Here is a 15,778-nt window from a genome sequence, read left to right as displayed (position 1 = left end):
CACAAGCATATTTTGGTGCAAAAACATTTTTGAAATTCATGCATAGTTTTTTTAAATAATATGCATTTTTTTCATAAACTTTTTGAAGACCATTTGTAGTAGTGATTTTTAAAACATGTAACTTCTATGCTTAAACTACACCTTGTATTTCTAAGGCTGTGGTTAGTCTATGAAGAATGTACAAAGTCCAATTAAAACACATAAATTAGTTATTGTTTAAAGATAAAACTGTGGAAAACCAACATGCAATGGGTGAAATTTGATAGTTATGTAAGTAAATTCACCCCAAGCAATACTAAATAAATGGATAGTTTAATAATTGAGAAACACTAAAATTCAAATCAAGATATAAACTTTAGCAAAAAGCACTAGACAAATATAAAATACTATTAATAAAATCGCATATAGAAAACATTACAGAGAGAATGGCATTTCAGGAAACCTTCAGACCTATCATGGAGGTAAGCCACAGAGACCTAGAAACAGACAATTTAGCTTGAGTGTTTCAAATCACCTTGGACTGTACCCGGATAAGTCTGGAGGAAACTATACAGTAGGCCTTAACTATTATAATTTGAGAGAGATTAATCTTCTCTTCTGTATTAGCACTCTGTTATATTTTTATGGGAAATTGGTGCTTACTGATGGAGGAAATACTGAATTAGTCACCTTCTAAGAGGCACTTCAGTCATCTTTGCTTCCTGATGCATGAAGAACAGTAGGAAATGATGAGGTAAGAGACTAGGTAAGGCATAATATTAGTAAATTGAATGTTTCCCATGTATACTTTTTACTCCCATACAAAGCTTAATTTATGGAAAATGATAAAAAGCAAAGCCTTGTTATGGTCTGGATCTAATTTGCTTTTGACAGATTATACATCTTTGAAAAAAGTGTGACCAATGCCACCAAGGTCACAACACTCCCCAAATGTCATCAAGGTCAGCGGAAATACAATTATTCCACTATATCATCACTACTTGGGGTCATTTTGGCAATCTCCAGTGAGATCAGAATTCTGAAAAATAATTATCTATTTCTTGCCTGGGAGCACTCCTGCATGTCCAGCAAATAACACACACTTGATAAGTATTTATTACCTGACTTAATGACTTCTCCTTTTACTTTGATTTACTTTCAGAAAAAAATTATTTAAATGACATAAATAATTTCTTGAAACAAATCAAAATGAGTCTCAGTAAAAGTGGGAAGATTTAAGTGCATACATACATGTGGGTTTACTCACCTTATCTCAATGTTGCTATTGCACATGGCTTTCCTGTGACTTTTTCTAGCCCATCACACATGTTGCTACACCCATTTTTCTGTCAACTCTTGAGTATTCCCGCCTCATTTCTCTGCACTCAGACACTCAGACACACACAGTCATGTATCTCACCATAATTATATACCAAATGTTTCTTTCTTAAACTTTGGTCACAGAGGGGTCAAGATTCCTTTGTTTATATCCAGCTCCTTTTCCTAGTAGTAGGTTAAAGCTGCTACCCTACAGTCTGCTCAAGACTTGATTATATATGAGCCTATTTAAAAGTCTGCTTTTAGAAATCCCCTGCATAAAGTCTTCTCTTGGGTTGGACATTGTTGCAGGTCAGACTCTCTGAACTGTTTCTCCTTTCTTGCCTTTTGTGGTCTCGCCAAATCTCCCTCATTATTACCTGTTCAAAATTTTCCTTCTTTTTTCTCCACCTCCTCTTATTCTAAAAACATTTAGGTTTCTTTACAATTCAGGATTCATAACTTTATAATCCCACCGCAAATGGTGTGCATATCTTGTTTATACATTATTTATATTAATATCAGGACAAAATTTAGCACATTTAAAACCAAATGACATACTTGTTTTTAGTTTACCTTTGGTTGCTGTGAGTTACTCCTAATCCACATATATGTTACCACAAAAAAAGAAAGGAAATGGCTGTGCAAATAATGCCTGTAAAATGAGCTATTTGCCTTCAAGAGTCTAGCCAAATTATGCAACAGCTTGCAACAGTGAATTAGATGAGAAATTGTTTCCAGTATTTACAGCGTTTTGTAGTAAAAGAGAAGGACGCCTAGTTGTGGATTTGCAACGAAGCCACTGGAGCCCCTTTCACAATCATTTACACTTTTTGGATCTCAGTTTCCAAAAATGCTAAAACCAAGTTCAACAGTCACTCCCTTTGACTATTTTCTTATGGAATCAACCACTTAGAGACTACAGAAAAGACAGATGTAAGAAAATGTGCTTTGATGGGAACAGCATAGGTTTTAGATCCTAACATCCCAGGCTAGATCTCCTTTACACTCTCTACCAGATGATCTAGAGTGAAGTTACTCAACTTCTTTCAGTCTCGATTCTGCATCTGTAGGACAATAATAATAACATTTGCCTCACAGAATTGTTCTGGGGATTGCCTGAACAATCCTAAAAATATGAAAACAGCATGACACAGTAGGTGCTCAAATAAATGGTACTTATTCTTAATGCTGTTGCTCTAGTTATTGATTTAAAGAAAGGACAGTGTTTGACTTAGTGACTGGAAGGAGAACCCAGTGCTATAAAAAATTTAGTAACTGCTAGGTTTTTTTAAAATGTCAAACACAAAATGTTTAAGGGGAAAAGGAAAAATTCCCCTCAATTTCCTTCCAATTCCAGTGTCCTGTATAGATCTGTTCAAATTTTTTCTATATATGAAATAAATGTACATAAATTAATTGATTTTATAAAAAACAGATCATGTTATATATACTGTTAGATAAAAATATTTGGATAGTAAGTGGAAAGGAACAATAAATATCTCTTGGTTCAATAAGAAAATATTAGGTCTGAAGGAAAAAAAATTAGTGGTGACCAAATTGAAGAGAAGGCGTCTGCATGCCGCTGCAATTCATTTTACGGAAATTCTCTAGGTTTTAATTTTATTAGATATTAATCATAATATTTTAAAATAAATAATTAAAGCTTTACTACTAAAAATCATTACTTAAATATTTATGTTAGCTGGGTGAAGTACAATCACATATACATTGCTTAATTTTCGTGAAGTTTGATGGGTGTGTAGATCACAAATGAGTAAGAAAATAACTCTCTCCTGGATGCTACTAGGTATTTTTCTGCAAAGCTACTTACTTTCAGCAGCCTAACGAGGTTTTGCAAATGCAGTGGATGGCTGGAAACGGATACAGATTCTCTGCTGTTATTTGTTACTCCAAGTGCAAACTGACCTAGTTATGGTTACCATGGATACTATAATTTTGAATTTAATCATATTCTGAAAAAGAGGAGCAGTACAGCTCCATGAAACACTGAGATCGATCTGAAGCTCAGCCTTGAGAGGTGAAGAAACTGAGTCAGGGAAGGTAAGTGGTTTATCCTACACCAAGAAAGAAATTGGGAGATTCACAGGGGAATCTCAGAATTAATGAAGCTAAGGTCTATGATTAGTTCAGTAGCCAATGTACTTTGCAAAGCCACTCAAGCCATAAAAAATGCTTCTTAGCTTAAGTGATTTACATGAGACTTTGCTGCATTTACCAAAAATACACTTTTTCTACTAGTCATCTATAACTACTGTTTTTCACCTTGAAGCTAAAAAAACCACAAAAATATACTTGGAGTCAATATACCAAGCTGTCACAACAAACAGGTTTCTGCACAAATGAAAACCAAGTGAAATAAAAATGAAAATGCCTGGGAAGTGGAAGAACAAAGGACCATTTGTTTTAACTTGAGCTTCTAGGATCATTTGATGGCCATATTTTATGAGTCTGAAACATATAATCCTGCATATAAAACATGATACGTATACACTTCAATATCAACCATAATATGAAGATTTCCTTTTAAATAAATGTTTCTGAATTAGAATACTTAGAATAAAAGAAACAGGAAGCTGTCATGCTTGTAATTAAAATAAAAATTACCTGTAGCTCTATCTCAGAAGTGATCTAACGTCATGTAGATGCAAATTTTAGGACATAAAGATGAGAGAAATTATACAGACGGAGTAAAAGAATTAATTCTGAATTCTTCCTGGAAAATAAGAATAGTTCATCTCCTGTATTGGTTGCTTTGACCCCAAGTTGCTGTTCTGCTGAGTAACTCTTAAATTAGTTCTCTAAGATCATAAACTATTGGAAATTGAATTGAGTGATCTGACTTAGACCCTGGCAACATTATATAAGCAGTTTTCAAAGATTTCAGTGGTATCTTTTCTTGCTTATGTACCTGGTTTTGATCATAGCCAGGCCACCTCACGCATTTGCAAAATTCTTCGCCTTCCCAAGATAAATTTCCCCTCAACAACCTTGAAAATCTTGTAATGGGTGATTCATTACAGCTGAGACAAAGGCCCAAGTACTATCATATGTCATTGCTAAAATTACTTCAGTCAAGAGGATGAAAACATTAGAAGGTTTACCTCCTTTCCATCCTCAGCTCCCATCCATTGTTGGCTGACAGGATTATTATGCTGCTGCTTGGTCAGTGCATTAACAGAAATTGTTGCTTTCAGGAAGCACAGCAGTGAATATAAAATCAGAGCTACAAGATAGCAGGGCCGCTATGAACGATTTATAGTTGAATAGAGAGCTCTCAAAGCTGGCTTTATGGTCATCTCACAAATACATTAATGATCTCATCTTTGAGGAAATAATATTCTCTGAATATCTTTTTGTTTCCAGATCTATACTTTTTCTTTCCAGGTGAGACAGTCCTGATCATAGAGAGGAAAAAAAAATTAGCAGCTTGCATCTAAACCTCTCCGCATATATTGGTAGGCTGCACATGATCTTAAGCTGCTATGCCTGACTTGCAACAACAGCAAACATTTATTGATCTCATATTGCTAGTCATGATGAGAGTTTCAAAGGCAAATACCTTGAAGAGCTCATAATGTAACTAGAGTCACAGAATGTATAGAGCTCCCTCTACTATGATGGAGGTATGCTGCTATGTGATTTCAGAGGAGGAAGGGAGTGATTGTGCTCAAGGAACAGGAGGGAAATGTCACATAGGAGGGGACATTTAAGTGGTATCATGAAAGGTATGTCATATTTCATGAGAATAGAAAAGGCAATTTCATGTATAATAAACAGCTTGAACAAAATCAAGCCCAAAAGAAAATAGAATACGTGGTATGTAATGAGTATGTGAATGTATTAGTCAGGGTTCTCTAGAGGGACAGAACTAATAGGAGATATATATATATACACACATATATATACATATATTTGTATCCATATATATGTATATGTATACATATATATGTATATATACATATATATGTATATATACACATATACATATATATACGTATATATATACACACATATATATGTATATATGTATATATACACATATACATATATATGTATATATATATACACGTATATGTGTATATATACATATATACATATATATATATAAAGGGGAGTTTATTAAGTATTAACTTACATAATCACATGGTCCCACAACAGGTCATCTGCAGACTGAGGAGCAAGGAAAACCAGTCCAAGCCCCAAAACTGAAGAACTTGGAGTCCGAATTTCAAGGGCAGGAAGCATCCAGCACAGGAGAAAGATGTAGGCTGGGAGGCTAGGCCAGTCTTGTCTTTTCACATTTTTCTGTCTGCTTTATATTCTAGCCACACTAGCAGCTGATCAGGAGGTGCCCACCCAGATTACAGGTGAATCTGCCTTTCCCAGCCCACTGACTCAAATGGTAATCTCCTTTGGCCACTCCCTCACAGACACACCCAGGATCAATACTTCGTATCCTCAATCCAATCAAGTTTACATTAGTATTAATCATCACAGTGAGTCAGGTTGCATTTTTCAAAATAGCCACAGCAACTTCTCCCATTCCATATGCTCTTCTTATAATGTGATTTTGATACTCCTTTCATTGAGAAGAGAGACTCTGCATTCATTGAGAAAGTAGGCATTGCAACAACAGTGGAACTAATGCTACGTTAGAATAGGTCATAAAGATGATACATTTTCTACCTGGCTCTCAAGGGAGAACCCTTTGGAACCCTGAGCTACCATATAGATGTCTGACTTCCCTCAAGCTGCTGTGCTAGGAAAGAAGCTCAAACTATGTCCCATGGAGGGATCAAACAGAAAGGCCGTGACAGTATCAAGAGAGAAGATGCCTGGTCAGCCCAAGCTGTCCTAGCTACTTGCCATTTTAGCTTCAGCCAATATCTGCCTACAATCACATGAAAGACCTGAGTTAGAACTGCTTAGCCGAGCCTTTCCCAAACTCCTGGCCCACAAAAACCATGAGAGCTAGTACAATGATAAGCACTGTTTTAAGCCACTGAGTGCTGTAAGTGATTTGTTATTCAGCAATTGAAACTAGAACAGTAAGCAATTGGAAGTGAAATTGGACAGTCTAGTTGAGGCCTACATAATATTTTGATTTTCATCTACATGAATGGGGAACAATCCAACAAGCTTTTTTAATCCGAAGAATGACATGATTCAATTTATAGTTTAAAAGGACACTCAAGAGACGTTAGGCAAGATGAACAGCAGTGGAGAGACAGTGGAGACGAGGAGAATGCTTTCAGGAATTCTCGTGTTGAGCTGTGCATAGAAATCACTTGAGGTGTCTGATAAAATTTCAAAATCTCTTTAACTCATCCCAAAAAATAAATGAAAGGTAACAAGGAATTGTTTCTAGATACCCTTAGTGCAGAAAAGTACATTTGTTGTACACTTGTATGTTGGACAGTTTGCTAGCACTTTGTATACAGCAGAGTGGCTAAGATCACAGACTTCCCTACAAGAGGGGCTTGAATTTGAGTTACTCCATCATTTACTAGCTATGTGATCTTGGGAAAATTACTTAACTTCCCTGAGCCCGTTCCCATATTTTTAAAATACAGATACTATCCTACCTTTCTCACGATTTTACTTAGGTATAATCCTTACATATAGTAATTGCCCAGTAATAAATGACTGCATAAAAACACATACATATGTTCATTGCAGCACTATTCACAATAGCAAAGACATGGAATCAACGTAGATGCCCATCAGTGGTAGATTGGAGAAAGCAAATGTGGTACATATGCACCATGGAATACTATGCAACCACAGAAAAGAATAAGATTATGTCCTTTGCAGCAATATGGATGGGTCTGGAGGCCATTATCATAAGTGAACTAACACAGAAGCATAAAACCAAATGCTGCATGTTCTCACTTAAAAGTGAGAGCTAAACATTTAGTACACATGGGTGCAAAGAAGGAAACAACAGACACTGGGGTCTACTTGAGTGTGATGGATGGGAGGAGGGCAAGGATTGAAAAACTACCTCTAGGGTACTATGCTTATTTCCTGGGTGATGAAATAATCTGTACATCAAGCTCACACAACATGCAATTTACTTAGAAAACAAACCTGCACATGTACCGTCTGAAACTAAAATAAAAGAAAAAATAAATAAATGATTTCAAATGTTCTCAGCAGTGTTATTCCCACATTTCAATGTTCTTATCTCCTTTAGCAAAATTCCTTCTATTCTGGCTTTCTCCTCTGCACATTACTAAAACTCCTTTGGAAAAGTTTTTAAATGATCAACATTGTGCCATGTTAAAATGAATTCTTTTCATTTTATTTGGTCTCCTGGCAGGCTATCCTTTCATTTTGGGAAAACTTGCTTCTAGACTCCTATGATGCCACATTCCACTGTTTTTCTCCTACCTCATTGGTTACTCTCCTAATTTCTTTGATGCATTTTCTTCCAAAACCATCTCTAAACTCAGAGTTGTTCAGGGCTTGATTTTGATCCTTCTCCTTTTGACATATTTTCTTCCTAAATTACCTCATCAAGCTATGACTTAAAATAATATGTATATTTTGATGACTCCAGTTTTTATCTAAAATCTAAATAGTGACTCCAAATTTATAAATCTGAAGCCTACCTGACGTTTCTCTTTTATCTCTTGTAGGCATCTTAACACTAATGTATCCTAAATCGAATTCTTGATGATCTCACCAAATTTATTCTTCCTCTGTGCTTCTTCCCTTCTGTATTAGTGCACAGCACCAACTATCCTCCCAGCGATTCAATCTTAAAACCTAGAATTCATCTTTTTACTCACTCACTTCAATCAAACCATCTACAAGTTGTCAGTTCAACTCTTAAAAGGTATTTTGAATTCATCAATTTTTCTCCATCCCTACCGCTATGACTGCACTCCAAGCGTTTCTTGCCTGAACTACAGCAATAAGCATCTTTTTCTCTTTCCCTCCTCCAATTTAGTTTATTCAAGACGTCATTCAAGAGATGGAACTTCTGTTTTGGAATTATGAGTTTTACAATCTAGAATCACCTCAGATTATTTCAGAATCCTGAGATCCCTGATGCTAGACCTGAAAAAGATTTACAGATCATATAATCTATGTACATCCAACATTAATAAGAATAGGTTATGCTAAGTCTAGGTCATAAAAAAGCCCCAAATCTAAGTAAACAAAGTGTTTACTTAGACTAATGCAACAAAGTGTTCTTTCATAATCAAACTATACAATCATCATGGGGTTTCCGGGGGCTCTGCTTTGAGTCATCGACATTGCAGGACTCATCCTAATGGAGCAGCCACTGCCTGGAATCTTGCCAGTCTCAAGAATGACAGAAAGAAAGCTATAGTAAAAGCACCCACTGTGTAGTTTAAATGTTTCCTAAAAGTGACATACATCACTTTCAATCCATTTCTTTGGCCCAGGCAAGTTGCTTGGCCATGTCTGAATAGAAAGCGTGTAGGGCACTGAGATACTCCCATGTGTCTACATGGAGAACTAAAAATATTCAGTGAATAGCACTAATGACTAATTCTCTCTTACATTTTACAAATGAAGAAATTGGGACCTAGAGAGATTATGTCAATTGTAAGATCATGAAGCTGATTTATGTCACAGTTAAGACTAAAACTGAGTCTTGAACTCACTGTCCAGTGCTTTGCCTAACAATGAACTGGGAATCGTGTGTTCCTTATCCAAACAAAATACATTTAAATGTCTTAATATCAATATTTTATGTATTTATTTAAGTAATATAACCTCCTGTATTGAAACATTTTATACCTTTGCTAAAAATATGAAATTTAGAGGCCTTGCTGCTCTAGTCCCACTGATGGTCCAGCAAGATGCCCCAGTGTCAGAGCACTCAAAATCTCTCTGACCCGGCGGTTCTCATTTCTAGCAAAATTAAGTCATGTTTTATGCTAGGGATACTAAACACACTGGCTTAAGAAATGTCAAGGAGATAAGCAAAAGAACTGTGAATCTGTAAACTAAGCACCCTCTGTTAAATCCACTAGAAATGTGTTCAAAACAAGAACTCCATTTAACAATAGCTTACGGAGGGGAGATTTATTTGACCCTTATGACAAGTCTAAAGGTGAAAGGCTACTGATGTTGGTTCCATAGGTCAGTGGTATAAGAGCCCATGGATCTCTTGGTCTTTTCTCATGGACACCGGAGGGCTGTGACTGCTCCATGCATTACACCTGTGATCAGTCTAGAAGAAGGGGGAAAGTTGAAGCCAGATGAGACAGCTCTTTTTATTGGAGAAGCGAAAACCTTCTCAGGATCAATAATTCACCCCTCATTCTATCAGACTATTATTCTCATTCCCTGATTGAATAGAAGATTGTTTTGAGATAATTTATCTATGATTCTTAAATTTTACATGGAAAATACTGTGAATAAAATATATATTTACCACTGAACTCATAGTAGCTATGTTACGTATCTTCATAATTGGTGAAATTAAAAAACACAGTCATGTGCTGAATAATGATGTTTCAGTCAATGATGGACTACATACACAATGATGGTCTCATAATATTATAAGACCATACTTTTACTGTACTTCCTATGTTTAATTCTATGTTTAAATATGTTTAGAGATACAAACACTTACCATTGCGTAACAATTGCCTATGGTACTCAGTACAGTAACAGGTTTATAGCCCAGGAGCAATCAACAGGCAGTACCATATAGCCTAGATGTGTAGTAGGCTACACTATCTAGGTTTGTATAAATGCATTTCATGATATTCAGAGAATGACAAAATTGCCTAATGAGGTTTTTCTCAGAATGTATTTGTTGTTAAACAGTATAAAATTGTATAATGAAGTTACTACAATAAGTTCTGCTGTCATACTTGTTTTGAAAATACAAGTTTGTTCCAACAAGATCGACATGTTAAGGAAGTGTTTGAACATAATACAATTTCACATTTGTTTGTGTGTGATTTTGTCTACTTGAAATACTAGTTGAATGCAGAAAACTACCCAGATAACCTGAGCCATGTAAGAATACACAAAACTCACACAGATACACCCCTCAAACATTACCAGTGACCTCAGCCCACTGCCTGAGTTATGAGCCACACCCATCCACATATAGTATAATAAATTTCCCTCTGATTTCAAATAATGCTGCTTCTGCCATTTCACAACCCATAAGCTGTGACCTTTCTGCGGCCCATTTCCACAAGCAAATGCCATGTCTTTTTCAAGATAAAGGGTTATATTTGGTGTAGTATTTATGCATTTCTTAAACATTTATCATGTGTAAATTCATGCTACCATTTTTATTGGGTCTTGATCTGATTTTTATGGTCCATTGACAAAGTTTCTAAGTGCTGTATACTAAACCTCATGTTGCCCATTAAGTCCTATAGTTTTAATTGCACATTATTCAGTGATACTATATCTAAATAAATATCTGGTAGTTACCAGCAAATATAATAAGTATGTATATGCATACCTACATTCATAATATATAATATTGAAACACAATTGAGGAATTTTAACATAAATTCAAAAAATTTCTTTTACATTTTAGAGGTAACTATGCATTTAAAAGTATTTATTAAATGTACTTGGGAGAGTTTGTTCAAAAAAGACTATCAATTAGAAAAGCCATTCAGTATGCCAAGCTATATGTAGATGTCTCCATAGTGGGTGAAGATTTGTCATTTATCTTTTAAGATAATTATGAAAATTATATTCACCCCACACATCCTGAGCTGGGAAATGATTTTCACATCTTTTTCCTCATTTATAAATCTTTTCTAACAGGAGTTATGCAAGATTCAGACTGGTCAGTACAGAGCTGAATTTTGGTGGTCCCTTTAACAATAGGAGAGAATCCAATTTCCTACTTAGGGTCTGCCTTTTGTTTAACGAAGGCACACAAAATGCTCAGCACATTCCCAGAGCTTCTGAGAATTTCTCCCTTGAGAGATCTCAGGAAATATGAGGAAAAACAACTTCAAAAAAAAAATTAGTAAAAGGCCTATTACTGTTCGCCTTTCTGTCTTTCAACCCCTGCCCTATTCTTTCTATTTTCTAGAAGCATAGTGTCTCCTCAGTTTCAAACATTTTTCCACTTCTTAGATTCCCAAGGTGGGCTGCCCTTTTCTGGCACTACATCTATGAAAGGGACAGGGAAAAGATCTTACAGAAATTGAACCCTGACACGGGGCTTATTTTCCTAAGGACCAGAACGTAGAAGGACAGGGTGGGACTGTGGAAGGATTAATTTCAGACACGGGCAGCCTGTGGAGACAGAGAAATCTGAAAAGGCTCTAGGCCTCTACGGGCATTTCCCTCCACTTCTTTTTCCTGCTGCCAGATGACTCTCACATGTGAATCCTTATTTTCATAGGAATGCGGATCAGGGTTTGGCAAGTACGTTTTTAGTAAATAATTGCTGAATGTTCAACATTTAAAGGCAGAAGCATAACTTTGAGTGCACACAGTAATCACTGAAAATGATCCTGTACTCACTGTTGTGATGCAAAAGCAAATTCTCATAGCCCCTGCACTGCCTCTGTGGTCACCTGTGAGTGACTCCAGCCAAAAGCCATGCATGAGCCCCAGTCTGCCTCCAGGCAGCAGACCACGACACAGTGTCCTGTGTTGTGCACCTGTACACACCCATGAGCACACATTACACCCACAAACCGTGGGTTATGCTAACGTGTACTTCCTTCCTCACGGCCTCACCTTGTTCACTTTCCTTTTTCCCCACCCCTCACTGCACACAATGGGATTTTTGTTTGCTTCAGTAGCATGTGACAGCACAGTCCCTGCTTTGCCTAGCTCTGTGCTGCAAGTCTCTCAGGTAACAGGTGGCAGCTTCCCCTGTTGGATTCTAGGTTTTAAAAAAATGACCTCATATGGGTGGAGCTCTGGGACTTCCTAGAGGTGGTGGCAGTCACAACCAGGTAACCCTGGAGTGAAGCAGTTTAGTTAGAAGGGGGCAGATAAACTTGTCACTCTAGTGGCTTTAACCCTCACCCCGAGGCACCTTAGCCACCAGCCATTGCCTGCAAGCCTCTAAAGCTTGTCTCTGCCTCATATGGAGTCCAAAGAAGCCACTGGGAAAGAAAACATGGTCACCAAGAAAAAGAATCTGGCCTTCTTGAGGCCCAGACTCTATATGCTGGAGAGAAGGAAGACGGACACGGTGGTTGAGAGCAGTGTTTCTGGGGACCACTCTGGCGCCTTGAGGAGGAGCCAATCTGACAGGACTGAATACAACCAGAAATTACAAGGTAACCAAAAAGAAATCAATTGTCCCATGTTACTGCACTCCCAGCTCCATTTCTGCTACAATTCCATTCGCAAAGAAACACACAAGGCAGAGGAGAAAATCGAATACCACCTCTGCTTCCCACAAAATAAGATGAAAGTAAATGCGACCTGTAAATTATAGAAAAACTTTTTATTATGTGATTCAACAGTTAAAGAGTTAATTCTGAATTACTCTTAATATTGCTTTTTAAATTTTCTGGTGAGGGTAATCATTTTTCTTCTACTTTCTCCTTTTCTTCTCCTTTCTCCACCCAACTTAAGAAGTGGAAAACACAGGAAAGCAAATGATTAGGAAACCTACAAAAGATTGTTTATCTCGAAAGGTAGATGTGTGATATTACACCATGAGATCTATCTAGGTAACTGTACCGAACGGTTGATTGTGGTTATCTTAAACAGGGGCATGAAACTGTAACCTATGAAAAAGAAGGAATGTTATAGTCAGAGAGATGGTATAACAAGATTTGCTGAAATTCGCTCAGGTGATCATTTCCTTTAAGTAAATTGAATAATACTCAAATATGGTAAGAAATATTTAGCATGCTTATTTTGAATGACATTTGAGGAAATAACTTCAGTTTACTTTGGGATGGTACCCTTCCTTTCTCTCCTCTGTTTCCTGAAGGTCATTTGACCTAGTAAAACTTTATTTTGATGTTGATATTGGGCAGCATTTTAAGTCTTCTCTGCAGTACCTGTTATGTGATCTTCCGGAACTTGCCTCTCCTGCTTTGAGCACAAGTCATGTTTGAACTCTCATCCTCCCACTGTGAGCTGTCGTTTTGGATTTGAAAAACTATGATGAGATCAGATAGGACATGCTTATGTTTAGCAAATCTCTTTCCACAAATATGACCTAAGATTTAGTTATGCAAATCAATTAAGTTAAATTAAATGAATTTAAATTAAATATAAAAATCATTACTATAAGTTAATGCGTAAAATTTAAAAAAAATTACTGGTAGTTCAGCACTAAAGCTGAACTTAAGCATTAATCTTATCCTCAAAAAAATTTTTTTAATGAGGGAGGGTGCTGTTTTGAAATTATTTTTTTCTCAAAGCAATGAATACATTGGAAATAATGCATTTTTAAAAATTTTAACTTTCACTTTATATTCAGGGGTTACGTGTGTGTTTGTTACATGGGTAGTCTGTGCGATTTGGTGATCTCATCACCCAGGTACTGAGCATAGTACCTATTAGGCAGTTGTTCAGCCCTTGCCTCTGTCCCGCTCTCCTCACTCCAGTCGTCCTCAGCATCTACTGCTGCCAATTTTATGTCCGTCTATGTCTAATGTTTAGCTCTTATTCATAAGTAGAACATGCAGTATTTGGTTTTCTGTCCCAGCATTAATTTGCTTAGGATAATGGCCTCAGGTTGTATCCATGTTGCTACAAAGGACATGATTTTGTTCTTTCTTATGGCTGTGTAGTTATTCCATGGTGAGTACGTGCCTTGAGAATTTAAAATCATACATACTTGATTTCTAATCCTGGCTCTTCAACTTACTGCCTATAAGAACTTGAGCAAATTATCTTAAATATCTGAGCCTCAATTTTCCTATCTGTGAAAGTGGGACTGATGATGCTTACCACATAGTGTTGTTGGGAGAATGAAATTAGATAATTACATAAAACAGCTGGAATACTGGTTAACACATTTCAGGAATAATGGATACCATAATGATAAAACAGAACTTACCCAATATTAATCGAAGTTTGTATATCTTATATCTCTTTTTCAGTTCTTTTTTGTCCTTTAATAAAGAAACCACATCTAAAAATTCAGGAAAAGCCCATTGCTTTATCCCTAATTACATGTTTTCTTCTGCCTGAGTTTCTCTAATTCAGCATCTATCAGAGTCTCTTAGCAAAATAAAAATAGCAAATAATTTTTGCTACTCACAAATTTTTGCTTACTACATTTACCTAAAAAAGTAAGTCTATGACCACATAATATAGCAGCATGTGTTGATTACTTTGCAGAAGACCTCAGGCTTCTTATGCACTTCATTTCATTTGCTCCTAGAACTGTCTGTGCTTGAGAAAAATCACCAAGGCGTATAGAGGAGCACATATACCATAAAGATAGGCTGGACTCCTGATAAGTAGAGTTTTTAAAACGTAACCCTTAAAAAAATCCAAGTCTGATTATCGAATGCCTAACAGAGCTTTTAGCATGATTCGACTATAACAGCTTTGGCAACAACGAAAGGCATTTTCTCATTAATGTTCAAAGCAATCAGTTCTGTGGGTTTGCTCTCTGGCCTGTACAATACCCATTATCATGCAGATGAATCCTAAATCATCTTAAGAAGCTCTTTATTATTCAAATGCCAAGAGCTTTTCTTCTGCCTTCCTTGGAACTGGTAGTCCCTGGGAGGCATTGAATAAACACCTGGGCTGGTTAGGGCCCTCAGATAGATGGCCTAAAGCTCTTGTGAAGTCAAAGTGTGCTTTCAAATACTGCAGTTTCTGATAACACCACATTTCTCAAATTATTTAGTTGCTTATTTAATTGGTTGTCTTTCAATGCTGTATTGCTAGAGAAAAATAATTCACTCCTCTAACTCTCTGGAGAAGCAAGTTCTCTGGGTTCTGAAAAATATAAGATTCTTTGGCGCTCTTGAGCTTGTGTTTTAACTCATAATACATAGTCTATCTGTTCAATGCAATTCACTTTAGTAGTATGAATCTAAGTTGTAATAACAATTTTTAAAATGGTACATGGGCTGAATTAAAGCAATAGAATATGGCTCTAATGCGGACATCCTAAAACTTTTGCAGAAGATTGTGATCACATCAACATAGTCATTCCTACTAAGACTCGAGCTGAACAATAATAGAAAGGCTACCCTTAGGCTCCTTTACTCCTTAAACAGATGAATTCAGTTGACTGGCATCTGTTGAATATGTTATACATTGTTCTTTGAAATTAATTTTTCTCAAGGCTCTGGATACGTCGGAAAGAAGGCAAATTGTAAAATCATACACATTTGGTAAATTGGCATTTATTGAATGTTTGGTTTACTGTGTCTTGAGGGTTACAGTGAAGAGCAAAAACAGAATATGTGCCAGGAATTACAACTACAAAATCATTAAGAAAACATGTCTGACCTTTACTCCAAAGAGGCTCAAAGTCTGGTTGGGAAAG

General features: G+C 36.4%; 1 protein-coding gene across 1 annotated transcript in view; it reads left to right on the top strand.

The window, feature by feature from the left end:
* Positions 1 to 12,150: 12,150 nt before the first annotated feature.
* Positions 12,151 to 15,778, top strand: part of ARHGEF38 (Rho guanine nucleotide exchange factor 38) — a 134,338-nt gene continuing 130,710 nt past the window's right edge. The window contains exon 1 of the mRNA XM_017516818.2: positions 12,151 to 12,584. Within this exon, the coding sequence (XP_017372307.1) occupies positions 12,389 to 12,584 (196 nt within the window). The 5' untranslated portion in view covers positions 12,151 to 12,388. The remainder of the gene's footprint in view (positions 12,585 to 15,778) is intronic.

This window comes from Cebus imitator, unplaced genomic scaffold, assembly GCF_001604975.1.
Source record: "Cebus imitator isolate Cc_AM_T3 unplaced genomic scaffold, Cebus_imitator-1.0 Scaffold606, whole genome shotgun sequence".
In the NCBI taxonomy this organism is placed as follows: Eukaryota; Metazoa; Chordata; class Mammalia; order Primates; family Cebidae; genus Cebus; species Cebus imitator.
Note: the sequence above shows the minus strand (reverse complement) of the source record. Positions and strands in the feature narration are given on the sequence as shown.